The sequence below is a fragment of the Bactrocera oleae genome, chromosome 5 (assembly GCF_042242935.1).
Source record: "Bactrocera oleae isolate idBacOlea1 chromosome 5, idBacOlea1, whole genome shotgun sequence".
Lineage (NCBI taxonomy): Eukaryota > Metazoa > Arthropoda > Insecta > Diptera > Tephritidae > Bactrocera > Bactrocera oleae.
Genome location: NC_091539.1, coordinates 4,552,449 through 4,573,829, shown reverse-complemented (window position 1 = coordinate 4,573,829; position 21,381 = coordinate 4,552,449). Strand labels below are relative to the sequence as shown.

At 36.2% G+C, this 21,381-nt stretch overlaps 1 protein-coding gene across 1 annotated transcript; it reads left to right on the top strand.

Annotated features, from left to right (window-relative positions):
- The first annotated feature begins 313 nt into the window (after positions 1 to 313).
- Positions 314 to 21,221, top strand: Rph (Rabphilin). The gene is made up of 4 exons (XM_014236735.3): positions 314 to 1,332; positions 16,581 to 17,961; positions 18,785 to 18,999; positions 19,737 to 21,221. Exons 1-4 carry the CDS (start codon positions 1,253 to 1,255, stop codon positions 20,038 to 20,040), a joined length of 1,980 nt encoding a protein of 659 aa, XP_014092210.2. The 5' UTR covers positions 314 to 1,252; the 3' UTR covers positions 20,041 to 21,221.
- Positions 21,222 to 21,381: the final 160 nt, after the last annotated feature.

The window sequence follows — 21,381 nt, the reverse complement described above, 5'->3', positions numbered from 1 at the left end:
TACTTATATTCTCTACATTACACAGTGAACACGCCTTATCGTTTTTTCCTGTTATCTCTGCCTCCTGTTAGCCATTTTCGTTGCAGACACGAACATGCTGTGCCCTCACGGCCGAACAGGCATGCAAGCGTACACAGACGTGTGTGTGTATGCATAGCGGATTTAGCATTGTGGGGTTGATAACGCACGCACACTTTCACACACGCGCACATATTATTATACATACATATACATATTTATGTATATATACATTTGCAAACGTAGTGGGGTTTTCGGCATTAAGGCGATGGTGTTACATTACAACGAATACTTCGTGTTATTGTTGCCTTGCGATATGCTTTGTTTCGTTGTTTTTTTTGTTTGTGTTTTTTTTTTGTTGCGTTCAAGTGCGTTCGACTGTGCAACAGGCGAGTGTATCGTCGGCGGCTCAGACTGGCAGCACTCCAGACGCCGATTGTTTGGTTAGGCACTCAGTACATTGCCGTCGACTGAAGAGGGCGTATCGCAGGCGCCAAAGCACGCAAAACTGTGAGAAAGTGTATGAAAGAAAAAACCAATTCGGCAAAAGTGATAAAGAATGTGTGTTGGAAATGGCTTTAGAAATCTTAGTTTGTGTATATTTTAATTAAACTACGGCGTGAAAGCGATTAAACCGCATGAGAGTTAAAGAAAATTTGTGAAAAATAAAAATTTGGAAAGTGTGCAAATATTTAAATGTTAATTATTATTTTTTATTATGTGTTAAATACGCATTAGTTTATGCAACTTGATTGTAATTATGTGCTTTTAGCATGCACCAGCTGTAGCTGCGCCGAAAAGTATGCAATACATATAACTGTATATGTGAACACTAGCCACGCTGTGTGTGCTTGCACGACAACCACTTGTGAATATCGAAATATTGTGTGTATTATCAAGGCGAAACTAACACAAAAACAACAACAATAACAAAAAAACAACAACGCTAACGTTAGCATGCCACACAACAGCAAATACCGTAACAAAGTTTCTTGGAAATATTACAACAACAAGCATTGAAATATTCCGCACGCAGCATACGCAGTGGCGTGCACAACAACAACAATAACAAGAAGCACGTTGAAGTTGAGGTTTTAACTGACAACAGTTAACCGTATTGCTACCGAACAACAAACACAATACCCAAAAGTACTATTTCTCAGCGCTGCCAACACACCAGCAGACTGTCAGTTATTTACACTGTCGTCGCCGTTGCTTATTTACACTGCAGGAAATGGATTTTCAAAGCCACAACAACACAAGCGGAAATAAGTTTGTCTGTCCCAGCGACAGACAGTTGGCATTGAGAGCAAAGTAAGCAAACATACACATACACAAATATCTGTCAGTTCACATAAATAATTAATTAATAAAATAATTTGGTGGTTTTGAACTCGAAACGTGTCTGTGTTTTAAGAGTTAAGACTTGATAATTACCTCGAATAGGGCATTAAAAACAATTAGCAAGCCGAAAGTAGTAAAATATTTATTTTTTGTTGAATGCCGGCGTTACCCAATGAACAAATATATAGAAAAAAATATTAAAATGTTTATTTTTCTTAAGTTTTCTTAGTCTACAATTTACGACAGAAAAGCGAAAAGCCAACTCTGCTTGCTATTTTAATACACTTTTGTGAAAAATATTTCAAAATTAAAATTGTTTTTGGCATTTTATAAAAACTGCACATGCTAACAAAAATCTATGCTATAAAATTTTTTATTATTAATATTTCAAAACAAAAAAATGACACCGGTGGCATACACGAAATTAAAACATTTTTGCGCAAATATTTTTTAATAAAGAAAATAAAGAAAAATACAATATAAAATATATATTACAAAAATACAAAAATAATAAAGAAATTTGCGATAAACCGTAAAAGTGGATAAGTGGATATAAACGATAAAAGATCGAACTGCTATTATCGATTATTCAGAATGTCACAAAACGCCTTTAGGAGTTATATTCACTTGTGAATTTCAAAAAGCTTAGTTTTTTGCATTAAAAGTATATCGAATGTCTGTTACATATATTTGAAAATTATCTACAAAAATTTGAAGTTTACACGCAAATAGTTTCAGATATGGGATGTGGGGGTATTTGTAAGAATTTTTAAACTTATGTTAGTGAAATCGGCTCCGAAAACCTTAAACGCGTTCTGCTTTCAAAGTCAGCGGGACCGCCCAGCTTGAAAATTTTACGCGACCTTCTCATATAGATATATTTGTCGTATATAATATTAAAACAAAGAATGAATAAGATTTTTGATACAAATTTCGATTTTTTTTATGCTAAAAGTAGATTCAAAAATTCATAAATATTTCGAGTTAGTCTGCTGTATTCCTTCATTTATAAAAAATAAAATATATTAGCATAGTTAATTCAGTTCATAACGTATTATATGTATACATATATACATATCTATTTACGTGAATGCATTCTACGTTAAACATTTTTGGCTCACTTGGTTTGATTACCGTTATTTCGGTTGAAATGGTCCTCGTGGCAATTCGGGGAATGCTTTTAACGTTAATTAAAAATAAACGAGCAGTGAAATTCTTTTGATTTTTATTTAGTTATACGAATATACCGTTATACACATTTACATGCACGTGTCTGCATATATGGGCAAGTGCATATAAACTTTTGCACTTTTGGGGACAATAATTTCATTAGACATTAAGGCTGAGGACATAGTGCAGCGAAAAGCGATTGCTTGAGTTAAGTGTGATGCTAGAAGTAAAGCAGAATTGTATGAAATTTAAAATCTACATAAGAGTCTCATCGCGACGTGTGAGTCGCCTAAGCACTGGCTGGCGCGGTGCCTGCTTTCCTTATATAGAGCTAGCAGGCAGCCAGCTTCCCGTGAGGTCACCTCATGACTATTAAAACGAATCACATCGCGACGTGTGAGTTACCCAAGCACTGGCTGGCGCGGTGCCTGCTTTACTTATATGGAGCCAGCAGGCAGCCAGCTTCCCGTGAGGTCACCTCATGACTATTAAAACGAATCACATCGCGACGTGTGAGTTACCCAAGCACTGGCTGGCGCGGTGCCTGCTTTACTTATATAGAGCTAGCAGGCAGCCAGCTTCCCGTGAGGTCACCTCATGACTATTAAAACGAATCACATCGCGACGTGTGAGTCACCCAAGCACTGGCTACCGCGGTGCCTGCTTTACTTATATAGAGCCAGCAGGCAGCCAGCTTCCCGTGAGGTCACCTCATGACTATTAAAACGAATCACATCGCGACGTGTGAGTCACCCAAGCACTGGCTACCGCGGTGCCTGCTTTACTTATATAGAGCCAGCAGGCAGCCAGCTTCCCGTGAGGTCACCTCATGACTATTAAAACGAATCACATCGCGACGTGTGAGTTACCCAAGCACTGGCTACCGCGGTGCCTGCTTTACTTATATAGAGCCAGCAGGCAGCCAGCTTCCCGTGAGGTCACCTCATGACGTCTAAAACAAATCACATCGCGACGTGTGAGTCACCCAAGCACTGGCTACCGCGGTGCCTGCATTACTTATATAGAGCCAGCAGGCAGCCAGCTTCCCGTGAGGTCACCTCATGACGTCTAAAACAAATCACATCGCGACGTGTGAGTCACCCAAGCACTGGCTGGCGCGGTGCCTGCTTTACTTATATAGAGCCAGCAGGCAGCCAGCTTCCCGTGAGGTCACCTCATGACGTCTAAAACAAATCACATCGCGACGTGTGAGTCACCCAAGCACTGGCTGGCGCGGTGCCTGCTTTACTTATATAGAGCCAGCTGGTAGCCAGCCTCCCGTGAGGTCACCTCATGACTATTAAAACGAATCACATCGCGACGTGTGAGTCACCCAAGCACTGGCTACCGCGGTGCCTGCTTTACTTATATAGAGCCAGCAGGCAGCCAGCTTCCCGTGAGGTCACCTCATGACTATTAAAACGAATCACATCGCGACGTGTGAGTCACCCAAGCACTGGCTACCGCGGTGCCTGCTTTACTTATATGGAGCCAGCAGGCAGCCAGCTTCCCGTGAGGTCACCTCATGACTATTAAAACGAATCACATCGCGACGTGTGAGTTACCCAAGCACTGGCTGGCGCGGTGCCTGCTTTACTTATATAGAGCTAGCAGGCAGCCAGCTTCCCGTGAGGTCACCTCATGACTATTAAAACGAATCACATCGCGACGTGTGAGTCACCCAAGCACTGGCTACCGCGGTGCCTGCTTTACTTATATAGAGCTAGCGGGCAGCCAGCTTCCCGAGAGGCCACCTCATGACTTTTAAAACAAATCACATCGCGATGTCTGAGTCACTTAACCACTGGCTTGGCAGGGTGCCTGCTTTACTTATATAGAGCCAGCTGCCAGGCAGCTTCCCGTGAGGTCACCTCATGACGTCTAAAACAAATCACATCGCGACGTGTGAGTCACCCAAGCACTGGCTACCGCGGTGCCTGCATTACTTATATAGAGCCAGCAGGCAGCCAGCTTCCCGTGAGGTCACCTCATGACGTCTAAAACAAATCACATCGCGACGTGTGAGTCACCCAAGCACTGGCTGGCGCGGTGCCTGCTTTACTTATATAGAGCCAGCAGGCAGCCAGCTTCCCGTGAGGTCACCTCATGACGTCTAAAACAAATCACATCGCGACGTGTGAGTCACCCAAGCACTGGCTGGCGCGGTGCCTGCTTTACTTATATAGAGCCAGCAGGCAGCCAGCTTCCCGTGAGGTCACCTCATGACTTTTAAAACAAGTCACATCGAGTCGCGAGAGTCACCTAAGCACTGGCTGGCGCGGTGCCTGCTCTACTTATATAGAGCCAGCTGGCAGCCAGCCTCCCGCGAGGTCCTCTCATGACTTTTAAACTATGTCATATCAAAGCGTGTAAGTCACCTGAGCCAGAAGCAGAGAACGTATAAGAACTATTTTATGTTCTCTGATACAAGTTGTTGTTGTGTAATTCGGCTGCCATATTGACTTGTGATGCTGCTTATGCTATTTGAGACGATTGTTGTTTTTGTAAAAAATTAGTGTTGAAAAATTTTTTAATAGGAAAAGTTTTTAAAAAATCAAAGGATATCATTGATAAAAACAAAAAAAAAAGCGTTAGCTTCGACTGCATCGAATACCCTACATAGCTGCATTTCTTACATGACATCTATAAGCTATAGTGATCGGAAAACTAAAGAATTTCTTCGAATATTGTGATATTACTATGAACAACAATCTATGCCACGGTATCGTGTCAAATAAAAAAGGTTTCTATAGAAGAATTTCATTTTGATGGATCAGCTTATATAGCAGCTATATTTTATTGGAGTCCGATATCGGCGGTACCGACAAATGTGCAGCTTCTTGGGGAGAAAGGATGCATAATATAATATAAGTATCTGCTTTATAGTGTATTCGACGTTTCTCTCTATTATAAACAAGTATATCAGATACCCTGTTTAGGGTACGAAGAATCTTAAACGCGTTTTAATCGCTGGAAACGTCATTAGTGTTATTTATTCTTCTGCAAACACTTCTTATATGGGTGCTACTAAAATATAGTTATAACTGTAAACTGTCATATTATCTGTGTATGCATGTCAAAGCCACAAAGCACATCCGGCTGTCAGCGTATCACTGACGCGTATTGCCTGTCGGCATGCACCCACCAAACGCTCGATTACACATTTTTATGCCGTTGTTTGCATCCGCACTCTACTGTCAGTTCAACTGTCTGTCGTCAGCCGTCTGTCGTCATTTCAATACACATCATTTTGCACGTCATTTGCGGCATTGCGATAGTGGCGCAAACAAAAAAAACAAAAAAAAACTAATAAACTTGTGAATCGAAAGGCCAATTGGCAAGGAGGGGCAATAGTGAGGTGTGCGGCAATAGTGTTATAATGAATATTATGTGTGCAAGCGCAGCACAGCATTGCCACGTAATTAAATCAAGTGTCCAAGCCACTCGGCTATGCGATATCATTACGAAAGTTCATTTCACTTACCCCGCTCCACACACGCTGCCTTTCGTTGGTGTGTTCATTAGGCAGTGTGTTTCTACGGCGATGTGTTTCTACTGCCGCTCACTGCACGTTGCACTACTCTCAGCTTTCCTCGGGGGTATAAACGAGTGTATGCTGGAATTTTATTCTGCACGCACTTATAAACGTGTGCGCAAAGCTACGTGCTTACATACAGATATGTATGTATGTGTGCAAATTTACTGTTTAGCCGCAAATAAATACATTGCTCAGCGACCTGCGATAAATGAGAAGAAAACAAACAGTTTGTTATATAATTATCGCATACAGAGGATTATATTTTGCTTAATTACAGTAAAAAAAGCTGGAGGAAGATTTGCGTTTAGTTTATAAATGTTTTTGAAAAATTCACATTAAAAGTTTGCGTCGGCTTTAGAATACCGTTCCAGGATTTTGGTGATAAAATGTGTATGGGCGGATAAAGAATGATAGAATGTTCTCCAAATCAAGAATATATGTGGATATAGCCGCGGAAAACTTGTGTGATATTTGTATGGAAAATTGAAAATTTCAAAAAAAAAAACAATTTTTAAAAAGTTATAAAAATTAAACCAATATATAATTTATTATAAAAATTAAAATATATAATCGATAATTTACAAAATAAATATATTATATATCGAGCATAAAAATATCAACAGTGATGCTATCGGAAATCTAAGTTTACCGTTTTAATGTCTGTAGGATTGTAAATTTCGCAGATTGTACGAAAATAATACGGCTATATATTTAGTCGTCACGATAGCAACACATTGTTTTTTATTGCTGTCACTCCTTCGCAATGGCAAACCTGCGAGTATTTTACTGTTTTCTATAAACTAACTAACTTACTGACTTAGCGCAGTTGTCACAAAACATGTAAGTCCCAAAATCTGTAGCATAATATTAAAGCGCGCTTCTCCACATATCATATAAATAGTTTGCTATTATAGTTCGACCAAACATCTTGGAGAGTTTACCTAGTTTAACTTTTACAACACCTTTTACCTTTCCGACTTCTTCTTCTTAATTTTTAGTGGAAACGGAACTTAAGGGTATCAAAGTCTAACTATGTTATTTTTTTACCGGATCCGACGCAACCCCACTCACATATATAGCATTTTCTTAATAGTTCGAGAATAAAATGAGTTCATATATTCCCAGGCAGTCCACTAAATCTGGCTACCCGCACATCTTAACTAAGCGTAAGCACGCACGACCGAAATAAATGTAACAGCGCATATTACTTTTACTGGAGTTATTTAAAAAATGCATTTAACGGCACATCATAAAAGCGCACAAACATACAAACACACTTATTTGTAATGCAAAAAGGCAATAATCAACACTGTACACAGCAAATCCGCCACAATCTCATTTGACGTTTACTAAAACCGTTATATGTCTGCCTTTGTGCATTTATAATTGTGATGGCTTGGACTTATGTACGTAAATATTTATGTTTGACATTTAGACGGAACTCGGGAGGGGGAGGTGAAGGGCAGCTGATGCTTGGCTGTGCAATGAGTAGTCATTATCGTCAGCGCCAGCGCCTGCCTAACTGACGCCAAACAAACAAACAAGACAGCGAATACACACACACACACACACGCATAAGCTGGACACACATATACACAAACGTTTATGAAACTTAAATATGCATGTCGCTGTAACTGTCAATGCGCAAACTAAGGAAATGACAGCGAGTAACTTGAAATGGAGCGCAACGTGCTGAGTAGCAAGGGGTGTAGTGAGCGGCGCTGTAGCGCCATGTAATGAGGCTAAAGTAGTGGCTATTGGCTCGCGCATTTGTGGTCGTTGACATATATACACACACACTTGCTAATGCTTATTAAAAATAGATTAGATTTATGAGCTCATCATAAATGTCAACGCATGCTGCGTTGACGGCTGCAGTGCGGACTTGGTGCGGCGTCGCATGCTGTGCCACAATGTGCGCGCTAATTAAGTTTTAATAACTTAATAAAATATGACTTTCTAATTGTTATAATTACGTTAGCTCGAATTCAAGTGCCAGCTGCTGGTCCAACAGCTGTGTTGGGCGCCTAAAAGACTGCTAGACAGATTTATGTATGCGTATTAGTGTGGCGTGGCGAAGGTCAAATAATACATTTGCTAAGTATATATATTAAGAAAGTTTCGAGAGTTAAGCAGGAGACAAATTTAATGTGCGCTGCTTCTTCTTCTCCACTTGGCTTTTGTCATTTTCGCTTAGTCGGCAACCTTCACAACTTTAATTTTGCCAATTCGTGCATATTTGAAACCCCACAAGTCCTACGCTGCTTTATACCAACGCAGTGAAAGCTGCTGCTTCAGTCAGCATTGAAAACAGACAGTACTTTGTGCATACATACGGTTGACATAACCTTGTTCTATGGAGTTTGATGCCTTGAACTTTGTGATTTTTTTGTTCATGAAATGCATCGTTTGCGCAATGCGTATGCTTGTCAAGGTTGTGTGAGTTAAGCTGAGACTTAGTTTGCGCACAGAGGAAATGCGCTCAAGTTCAAGTATTTTTTAGTAGGAAAAGCCGTTGCAGCTGATTTCTTGGAATATAGAATTAACTGCAAAATAAAAATAAGCTTTTTCTCTTTAAAATTGGTAGGTGACTATTACTTGATGAGTCGTAAGTTCCAAATCAGGTCTCAAGCAATATCTACAAGCTATTGAACAAGTTTTTAATAGACAAAAATATATATCAATCAGTCTTTGCGAAACTGATTAAAATATGCAGAAATCTGCATTGCCTAATATTAAGGAGCCCAGCAAAATGATAAGTTTAAAGTTGAAGTAATGAGTAATGAGAACATTAAAGAGTGACTATGAATCATTTACCAAGAAGCTAGAATACCCTTCACAAATAAAAAAGTTTTCCATACTAGATTCTGATTGTTCAATTTGTATGCCAGCTATATGCTATGGTAGCCTGATCTGAACAATATGTGCAGAGATTGTATTGTTGCCTTAGAAAATAAGTTATGCCGAATTTCGTGAAGATATCTTGTCAAATAATAGAGTTTTTCAAACAAGAACTTAATTTTGAACGTTTAGCTTGTATGACAGCTATAAACTATAGTGGTCGTATATCGTCGCTACCTATTTGTCGGCAGCTTGTTGTGGAGAAAAGAACGTGCGCAAAACTTCAGATCGTTATCTCAAAAACTGAGTGACTAGTTCGTCTATATACACACAGACGTTCAGAGCGACATGGCTAAATCGAGTGAGCGCGTCACGCTGTTCATTTATATAAATATTTTATATAGTCTTCGACGTTGTCTTCTGCGTGTTACTTACTTAATATACCCCGTTCAGAGCATAATTAATGATTAAAAACCAAAATTTTAATGTTCCCTAACGTTTTCATGATTTTATTCGCATTATTATCCCTTTTTCTGCTTCTACATAGCACCGAAGGCAATAAATGCGGTGTCGTTTTGAAGCTAACAAGCAGCGCCATATGACAAATTACATATAATATTAAACAAGCAAACAAATTTTCAAAGATATTTTTATTTTATTACCCCTTTTTCAACTTTTATGTGCAACTAAAACCAGCGAATGAGGCCTTGTTGTGCAGGTAGCGATCAGCGTTATATGACAAATGTAATTTAAATGAGAAAATTGTTATATTATACAAGTAGAACGATTTTTTTTCGTTTTATACCTTTTTCTGCGCTCGCACTAAGCAAAAATTAGAGATTAGCGCTACATGACAATCTTTATAAAAATAAGCATGGTGCTCTTGTTTCATTTTATTTTTCAAAAAAATATTTAAATTAAAAATACTTTTCCTTTACACAAATATCAGCAAAATACGGTGTTATTATTTTAAATGGCAAAATAAAATTAGAAAACAGCAAAGCATAAGTAAATAAGCGAATACCAGTTACTTAATGCTAGAGCGCTTAAAACTGTGCTATTAAAACTGTTTTTAATTGTGAATGAATTTTGTACGTATAAATAATTTTACATTGCATATTTTTATATAATTAATGGTAAAATCGCTCTATATTTTAATTGCTTTGAAACGCGCCATTTTCTTTGCCATATTTTTGCCAGCTCATAAATAAACCGCTTGCTTAAGGTCATCTCATAATTTACGCATAATTGTTGCTTATTGCTGCTTCCCGTTATATATTTTTGTATGCATATGTATGTATGTGTGTGTACAGCTTGCCATTGCATTCGCAGTATTCAGTTGGGAACAGCTGTTATATTTTATTTAACGCATACAAGTATGCATGTGTGTGTGTGCAGCAAGAGATACAACTTGTAATACAGTAATAACCTTGATTTTTGTTTGCAATGTTGCATACTTTGAAGGGCGAGCATTGCCGAAAGCATTCACATCAACACCACCTGGAGTAATTGACTGCTGCGCGTACATATTTTGTATGTGTGTGTTTGTGCAAGCGAGCGTGTGCGCGGAGTAGTGGAAAAGTTCGTGGTTACTAACAGCTGTTGCGTTGCCAAGGTGAGAGATGGTAAGGTGGCAGTAAAATAAGCAAAAATACAATTTCTACGAAGGTGTAATATTAATTACATACATATGTATGTATGTATGTATATATTCTTTGGAAAACTGCGCGCAATGTTAACTGGACTTCAAGTATGTTCGTAGAAACGAATTTTATACACTCAGCTGACCTGCGGCTACCGGCGTGTGCTACGCATTTGCAAAATATACAGTTATATATTTTCTTTTTTTTTTTGGAAAAGTTACAAATTACAACATACTTGTATACGCATTTCAGTAATTATTAATGTAAAAACTAAAATTTTAAAATTTTTATATATTTGTATTTGAAACTGCTTAAGCAAAAAAAATCCTCTCTTCACCTCATTACTTATTTTCCAACTCAGTAATTTTTACCACACTCAAATTATTGCAAAAATCCAACATTTTAATTAATTCTTTGAAATGTGTTTGCTGCTTGCTCTGTTTAATAGGCCAACCGCCAACCGCGTTTGCTTTAGTGAAGCATGAGCAATGATGACGAAGGTGCTGCCAACTTGTTAGTCCCGCTTATCACGTTATGCAAATATAACAGTACGTTAATCAGTATTCAGCAAACTTCGCAAATCAACATATGGACATTTGTTCAACGATGTATGAATTTTGGTCTATTTTGTTATTCATTTGAGATACATATGTACTCATTAATTACCACGGCTTTTTTTTAGATACATATATACTCATTAATTACTATACATGCATAATTAGATTACTTTTCGGTGAAAACAATACATTTTGTTGGTGAAATGAAGAGAAATATGTGGCGATACAAGAAATTTCTCATTTTTACAATTTAATGCATTAGTTTTTAGGAAAATACTATTCAGAAAAAAATATTGTTTATTTAAAGTTTAAAGCTGGCAAATTTAAATAATTTAAATATTAGTTAAAAATTTATATAAAACGTAATATTTTTCGATTTTATAAATTATTTTTCGCATATTATAGATATATATAGCAGCCACTTGAAATGAAAAAAGCAAAAACGTTAACTTCAGCTGCACCGAAACTATAATATCCTATATATATGTATGAGGTATTTTTTATTTAAATTTTAAAATTAATTTATATATGTATAAGAAAGCTATATACATAATCTATATAGTTAAAAAACTCTATAATAATTAAAAAATGCTTTTTCAAGCATTAGCAGCTAATCATTCTTTGGTTAATTGTGAAATAATGCAATACAAGAGATTCTGTACTGCTTTTAATGATATCTTAACTAACGCAGCACAACAATAAATCTTTCACAAACTTTCAAAAGTTAATGTAACTTTCTAACTTACCTTCGGCGCAGTTTTAGTGACGCATATTATTGTTGATTAAATTTCGTGCCGAAATTCATACAACTTTGCATATAACGCAAGAACGGTTGTAATTTATGAAGAACATGTTTGAGCCTATGACACAATGAACATTCTGCGACAAATCACAAGCTGTAATTTCATATCATATGCAATTTTTTACAAAAATAATTGTTAAAATAATAAGATACAGAATTTTCCACATGCTGCTCCTAGAGTTAGGCAACAGATTCTATTGCGTATAAGATTTCGAAACAATAAAGAGGTTATATTCACTGGCAAGTGAAAAAAGTAGTATTTTCATAAATTTTTTTTTGAAGAGGCGTTTTATTTTTTTTTTTTTAGTAAAAGAAATATACATGCATATATATTTAATTTAACTAAATTTTCACTCGAAATGCCGTTAATATTTTTTATGAGTTACATATATTTTGCACTACACATAGCCTTTTGCGCTCACACACAGCAGCCTTTTCTGCACCTTTGACCAGTTTTACTGATTTTTTTTTCATATTCAAAGATGCACAGAACAATTTCGCGCGGAAAGACCAATAAAGCGACAACAATAACGCGCAAGTAGCAAAAAGGTTTTAGGGCAAATACGGACATAGTTACATACACACTTATACATACACAAGTATTTTGTGAAATGTATGTGAGAGATGAGGTGAGGTTGAGGGGGTTTTCAATGCAAACAAGCGCAAAGAATTACGCAAAAAAATATCGAAACGTACAGTAGTCGCATATATATATGTACAACTATAATACATAATACATATCTACAACATATATCGATATGCATATGTATGTGTAAATATGTACATGAGTACGTGCGTGATTGCCAAAAGATTGTGTTTATTGCGTTGCTTGCCTATAAGCACACACATTGGTTTGCTATTTTTCGCAACATTATTTTTTTTTGAACAATCTCACTAAATGTCAAAAAAGCAACAATCGTTTACACCCACTGTCAAAGCGAGCGCAAAATGGTAAACGGTATATATGACAGTGGCAGAAAAAATGAAAAAAAAACAGATATTGCCGAGCACGTATCAAAGTGGTTCGGTGTAGCCCTGCGGCGTTGCAAAACAAGCAAATAAACACACAAACATATAGGCGACTAAATAATATAGCGGTAAAAAACGTTGTTTCCCCATCATGTAAAAGAAAGTAGGCGCGAAGAAGGGGAAAAAAGTGAAAAGCACTAAATAAACTTTGCAAAGTAGCAAATTACTTACCAGCCTGATAAAAGTTGTTTCTAAAGTTTTTTTTTTATTGTATTTCTTTAAATCCATGTTTTTGTATTTGCATTAACATACTTTCTTCTTGCTTTGCGTCTAATATAAACAGTACGTCAAGTAAGCCGCTTGAAGTAAGAAAATGCAAATAAAGCGCTAAAAGGTGTAAATGTATGTAGAATGGGCGTATAATGGCGGACATAGCGGCGGCTGCGGTGGTGTGCTGTGGGAGTGAAGTTTACATTTTCATTTACTGTCTGTTTGCTGAGAGTGGTTTTGGTGAGTAAATATTTGTGTGCGCTCGCCACACGGGAATGAGTGTTGCTAACGGACAAAAATAAAAGAAGAAAAAACAGTGAAGCGAGGCTATTAAGGGCGTCAAAAAAAGTTTAGGTTTTGAGCAGAATAACTAAAAATAATTATAAATATGCAGTTTGGTGAAAAAAGTAAAGTTATTAACTAATTTGTAGTATGTTTATAGTTATTTGACTATGAATGATTTTTTTATACGAATAAAATTTTTTTTATAATTAATAATTAAATTGTTTTTTTTTAATCATTAATTTAAAAAAATACTTTTTGAGTTTTGATTTTTATAAAAAACTATTTTTAATTTTTATTTTAAAGGTATAAATATTTCTTAATTATTTTTAAATAAAGATGTACTAAAAAATTATTTAGTTGACAACGTATAGTCAAAATTCAAATTCATTTCATCAACAAAAATTAAAAATTTTACGCTTATGCAGCTTTCATTTTTGGTATACACTGCGTATACGTTACCTCTATATATTCATGGGTTTGGGAACTGCATAGCATTATTGAATAATTAGAGACATGACAGGGTGCAGAACTGCAAACAAATTGTTTTTCATTTTATAATTTTTTTTCATATTCGCCATTTTTTTTAATTTACAGAATTTAGGAGGAAATATTGTGAAAATGCTGCGAAGCAAGACTTTTTCAGTGTACACTGCGTATACGTCACCTATCTATTTTATCTTTGTTTACGTGGGTTAACTAGAATAAATGCATAAGTGAGGTTTTCAATCACTTTATTTTTAAAGGCGTCGGACCGAAACTTTTTGCCAAAAAAATTTTGCCAAAACTATCAGACGTTTATAATTTGATTTACATTAGAGCGTGAAAATATTATGTGAATTGTATATTCTCGTGAAATAAGTATATTTATGCGAGTTTCTCTTTTCCAATAAGCGATAATAAGTTTTAAGATAATTTTTATACTGGAATATTTGTTTGATATCAATTCAGAAAATTTTTCTTGTCTTTAACGTACTAATGCACTAATATTTTCCATAAAATCTTAAAATAAGGATTAATTGAGTCAAAATTCCATTTTCCATAAAATCTTATAGATTTTTTAAAATAAGGATAAATGGAGTCAAAATGCCATATGCACGACATTTTTAAACAAAAGAGGACGTGATTTGCTCAGTGTTGCATCAGGTGCGAGATTGAACACAAAGAAACAACCTTGAAATTATTTCCTACTCAACTGGCAGCCGTTCAACTAGTTTAAGTAGTCATTTACAATTTCACATTGTTTTTTTCTGAAAATAATTTAAAACGGTTTTTATTTAAAATTAAAAAAAATTCAAAAAAAAGTTATTAATTAAAAAAAAAATTCAATATCAATTTTCATGGGTACTCGGTCGCTAAACGACGTCGATAAATTCGGTCATTTCCATCGGGATTATTTAAATTTTGGTTATGTGTCATACACAGCGTATACGTAATAAAGTCAGTGTCATCGAACCGCCAAAAAAATATTTGTAAGAAAATTTTCATTTAACGTATGCGGGTTTTAACTAAACATTTAAGCTCTTTGCTTGCATCATGCAATCTAATTATAAGCCAGCTCTTTTTATTTATTTTTATTATCTCTTTGTTTAGTTTTCTCTGCAGGCCTGAATTGTAAAGCGCTGTCACTCATCAGCACATTTCATTGAGTAATAAGTGACAGCAACAATAAAAGAATCGGTATAAAGTAAACAACACGTCGGCAATCACATTTTGCCTGCGGTAGCATATACCATAAGTACATATATAACAAAAAAAAAAAGGAATTCAATGCGAAAATATGTTGAAAACGTGTTTGCACTCGTGCTACTCTTCACACAAGCAATAAAACAAGCACAGACACATTAACCACTACGGTCGTAAGTTAGATAGCCAACCTTATGGCATTCATACAAACAACTGATATATCACACGCCGGCAGACATTATGGCCATGCATGTGGTTAAGTCGATTTCCAAGCCATTAACCTCGCAAGATACACACATAAATAGGTATTTACATATGAACTTTAAAGGACCAACTAACATACATGCATAAAGTTTTCGTTGGCCTTACCTGCTGTCTGTCGTTGACTCCCAACTTGTACAAGCAAGCAAGAAACAAATCGTGTACGTGCGATAAACAAGTAGATATGCAAATAAATGAAAATAACAAACACCAGCACAAGCAAAAGCAAACAAAATGCAAAAAAAAGTTCTTTACATTTTCGTGTGCTTCTCTTTGGTTTTGTTGAGTCATATAGTCGACTGCGCAGCACAGTGATGGCAGCGCCGCCGTTAAGAGGTTTGTTTCATGAGCACAACAAGCATGTACATATGCATGATGTGATGGGGAAATGACGTGAATAGCGGTACAACAGGTTAGGGGTTGGTTTAATATAAATAACATAAAAATTAAATAAAAACAATTAACAAAATGTTGAGATCTCTTTTCGGCTTACACATTTATGCATATAAGGTTTCTTTCATTTCCTTTGGTTAGTTCCACATTATTTTCGTTGTTTATTTTTGGCATGTCAATGTGTGTGTTTTACGAAATTAGTCATATGTAATTATTTTTGTACTGATTGCCATGAACTTGGCTCATGACTGTTTTATAAGAATCAAGTAAATGGCGCAGAAACGTGTTTGTTGCGCGTATAATGTATGTATATATTTCTACATACATATGTAGCTGTAGTGTGAGCACACAACCAGGTGTGATGAAATATAGTGCCTGCACGATGCGCTATTGAAATTGGATACACTATTGTGAAATTTGTTAGAAAATTGTGACTACATAGATAATACTTATTTGTACAGTTGTTTGACCGACTTTTTCCCTTACTTTGTGTTATCCCATTTAGTGTTCTGCCAAAAAATGTAGGGTTCTACAATTTTGTGCGAAGCCTTATGAGAAAATATGTGATAATCTAGGCTGTTCAGTATTGCGTGTCGCAGCACAGCCTCTGTTAGAACATATATACTTTCATGTTGTATTAAATTTCTCTCCGAGGTTTTGAGCATGAGAAAGGCACATAATCGCAACAAAAATACACAAGCCATTTAAGAACAATAAATTTAAGGGTGACAAAAAAAGAATTTAATTTTTTACAGTAAGACTTTTGAAATCAAATATTCTTTGTTACTTTCCGTGTCTCCCCACAGATTACGCGCTGGATGGAGCAGCTCCAAGACCAACGAACCACTTCGGCCCGATGAGCAAGCCGCTATTATTTCCGTTATACGCCGCAATGAGGAGATTGAGACTGCTGAGCGGCAACGCGTGGGCCGACTTGTCGAGCGTGTGGAGAAAATTAAACAACGCGCCGTCGAAGGTGGTCCAAATTGTTGCCGGCTCTGCGGTGACACATTTGGACTACTGCGTTCGACGCGCATCATTTGTGAGGACTGCAAAAAATCGGTATGTGCTAAGTGTAGCGTCGACATTAATATACGTTATCATACCAGTGATCGTACGCGTGAAATATGGTTGTGCCGCATCTGCTCGGAGACGCGTGAAATGTGGAAAAAATCTGGTGCATGGTTTTTCAAAGGGCTTCCCAATTATGACGCACCGAGCAGCACTAATTCGACACCCACACATCAATCAGCAAGTGGCGGCGCCAGGTCTGATGTGTTGCTGCCGCCGCGTGGCGCACAAAGCTGCAACAACACGCCCACACGTAATGTGCGCGTTAAGAAGCTGACAATACATGTGGACGATAGCAGCAGTTCGGAAGAGGATACAAATGTTGACGGTGGTGGTGATGTTGTGGATGGCGCCATCAGCGCTGTATGCGCGGCAGTGCCGTCGACAACAGCACGCACACCTAACAGAAATTCCTTCAACGCTGATGTCTTACCACCGGCAGCGACGCGTATGCAACGTGAGGACAGTTTTCGTTTACGCACTTTCGGCTCCATACGAAGTTTCATTGATAGCGGTGAACGTAAACTTTCCAATTCTTTTTTCGCCAATCGTCAGTCATCCCGAACAGAAAGTAGTCAGCAGGACTATGATACCATATCAACGGCGTCAACTGTTACGTCGGGGAACAATAGGCGTGAGAGCAACTGTAATTATACGCGTCGCAGTTCCGTTTCGTCATCTTGGTCGATTAGCGGCGAAAGTTCATCGGGCAATTCGGCGAACACGAGCAATCATGTGCCCAATCACAATCAAGTAAATTTGCATTGTCGCGAATTGCTCGGCTGGCTCGAGGTAGCGGTTAGCTATCGTGAGAGCGTACATAGTTTAGATTGTATAATGGTAAGAGCACGCGATCTACCGGCTATGGATGCGGCCGGCTTAACAGATCCCTATTGTAAGGTGAATCTTGTGACGCCCGATAGTATAACGAAGTATTCGCGTTGGTTGCGCACTAAAACGGTACATAAAACACGCAACCCGGAATTTAATGAAACATTGCAATTTGTGGGCGTCGAACCGGAAGAACTAGGCGGTTCGTCGCTGTATGTGGCGATATTCGATGACGACAAGTACGGCCATGACTACTTAGGAGGCGCTAAGATAGCGCTCTCGCCGGTAAGTTGGTAATAGAGAGCAGTCGTTAATTTCGGAGCACTTAATAATTGTTTTTATACGCTGCACAGGGTATATTAATAGTTTTCAGAAGTTTGTAATATACAGCAGGAAACGTTGGAGACCTGATGAAGTATACATATGAGTATATGTCTATACTTAAGCATAAGATGCATATGTCACTATATAAATGATCAGTGTGACGTGCTGTCTCTCAGGTTTTGAGATATCTTAATCTGAATCGATCTGAAATTTTGCACACAGTCTTTTTTGCTCAAGAATTTAACTGTTAATTTGTCGGTAACGGCGATTTTTTATTTAATAAAATATCTTCACGAAATTTGGCATAGATTGCTATCTTAAACAAAATTGTTCACATGCACATATTAGGGTGGAGCGAAAAAAATTTGGTCAAGAACCGTCAAATTCGGTAATTTTTATATAACTGTGAAGAGTTTAAACAAAAAAAAAATTTTTTTGTCTAAAAAAAAATTTTAACTCGAAATTTACTTTAAAACTGAGTGGGATGTTAAAAAAAAAATTTTCTCTCCACCCTAGTACATATAATATATGTTGGCTGCCATACAAACTGACCGATCAAAATCAATACAAAGATATTTTTACCTTATTAGGTAAGCTTAGTTCAACTTGAAGGTCGTTCATATCAAACCATGTGCTTAGAAAAAACTAGCGAAACGTTTTCCGTTGTATGCAAACCGTCGGTCGTTTTAATTGCTATAAAAAAATACACGGTATTATAGCTTCGCTGCAGCCGAGTCTAACACTTTTTTTTTTAAGTTTTTTAACATATTTTTCTCAAACGCAGATACACAATACCAATCAATATCGCATATCTGTGCCGTTGGGTGGTGAGGATCGTTTTAGCAATGAAGCGGAACTGTCACAGGAGTGGCCGCATGGAAAAATTTTAATTTCACTCTGCTATAATACAAAGCGACGTGCTTTGGTAGTGAATGTGAAGCAGTGCATCAACTTGATACCGATGGACAACAATGGCAGCTCGGATCCATTTGTTAAGCTGTAAGTGTGAAATGTTTTTGCATTTTTTTTTAAACACGCTAAAAACTTGACATTTAACACTTTGATTACTCTCTAAAATATGTTTACTATTTTGTATACAATTCAAAAACTATGCTAGTCCATTATGTGAATAAAGCTTTTATAAAGGTTGGGTGTTTGGAAACCATGTTAGAACCGTCGTTTAATACGATTTGATCAAATTTGAAGCGGACGGGTCCATTAAAATGGCGCGCACAAAACGAATCGAAAATTTTTTTTTCTTTAGATTGGTGCAACCTTTTTTTTTGTTTACGTGAAGTTTGAGCTACACATGTCAAATAGTATGAGTTGTTTGTTAACCGATTTTTGTCCGATTTTGTTAACCGTTAAAGTTTGTCTGCCGATTTTTGCTATGAAAAAAAAAATTGAACAACAAGTTTGCTGGAAAGTTTGCGTTTCCAAGCGAAACCAAAATTTGTAAATATTTAAATACGTTGCAGTAATTTTGGGCAGTACGGGTCAAATTTGATCAGATGTTATATATATGTATATTTATGTACGCTTATATGTATAAAGATATGGCAACTCAATTTATGTTAAAAAAAAATATCGTTTAACTTTAACCGTATACATAATTATATAAGCTCTTTTTAAATATGTTATATTTATTTGCATATTCATATTCATACAATTTGCACTCTGCTAATTGCAACTGAGCGCTTTATTAATATTAAAAATTTCTTTTTCTCGATTTTTAGACAACTGAAACCTGACTCGCATAAGAATAAAAAATACAAAACCGGTGTCAAATGGCGCACATTAAATCCAATATATCGCGAAGAATTTTATTTCGAATCCAGCCCACATGATCTGAATAAACAAACGTTGTTTATAACCGTTTGGGATAAAGACATTGGCAAGAGCAATGATTTTCTGGGCAGTTTGGTAATCGGCTACAACAGTAAGGGTGAACGTTTACAGCAGTGGCTGGATTGCATAAAATTGCCGGATCATTTTCACGAGAAATGGCATTGTTTGTCAGGAGAACACCCAACGCATTGAACACATTAAACAAATTAATGATGGAGCATATTGAAATTTATAAAAAAGTAATACTTATAATAATAATAATATAAGAAGGAACTGACCAGGGTTGAGAATTTTGAATTAAAAAATTTTATATTAAAAACTAGATTTTCAATTTTAATTCCAATTTTGCGATTGGGATTAAAAATTGAAAATATCCCAAAATCAGAGTTAAAAGTGATAAAAATACATGTAATGTAAAAGTTTCCCGATCACTGCACTAGAGTATTGAAGATGTTGAGACTGTGCGAGCTCTAGTTCAAAATGATAGTATACGAAGTACGCCAGCGTAAAAAAATGTTAATTTAAAAAGATTTTTTTTTTTTTAATTTTTTATTATAAACTTGGAATTAAAATTGTTCTTATTTTTCAATACGGTATTTGGGTTTAGAAATAGGAAAATTATTTTTAATTAAGACTTTTGGGATTATAAAAAAAAAAAATTTATCTTAATACAATTATTTTTTAAAGCATTATTTGCAATCCTGGACCTGACAGAAGCAGCATATTAAAAATATACTATGTAAATATGCACTTGGATCAAGGTGCAGTGCATTTATATTGTATTTAGATATAGTTACATATGCATTATATACATACATACATAAATATACAGATGTATGAATGCAATCCACCTACAGAAATTGTTGCCAAAATTTTGAATCTAATAACTAGAGTTAATTTACTTTGTTATAGAAACTGCTACACGAACTACTTACATAAGTTATTTACTATACATACGTACTTATGCGTTTAATAAAAATTGTGCTGTAAATACTTACAAGCATACACATGTATGAAGGTATTTGCACATGTTTTTGCTTGTCACCTTTATCATCCGCAACGGCATCGTCAACCCTCCTCATTCAGCATTTATTACCCCAATTTTGCTGCATTCTATTTTATAGTAAATACTATAAATTGTTTTTAAGTGTCCTTAAATGGGTTAAATAAGCATTAATCAAACAAGCACACGCACACATACACACGAAATATATATTTTTAAATAGTATTAAGCAAATATGGCAAAAATAAAACACGATCTGTAACTGCTATGTAAGCGAACGCGTATGCATTAATGCACAAAATGACTTTGTTTAATGCAAAACAAAAACGTTGCTGGAATAAAATATGTGAACTTGGTACGACAAAATGAATATTGAATAACTTTTATTTTAATTTTGAGCAACAAATACACTATTTATTGCTATTAAATGTTTAGCTTGGTTTTAACTTTCACTTATTTATGAATGTTTACAGAAGGTGCGTTTAATGGGCATACGTTACAGAGAACGTTCTCTGCACGTTTACCTATAT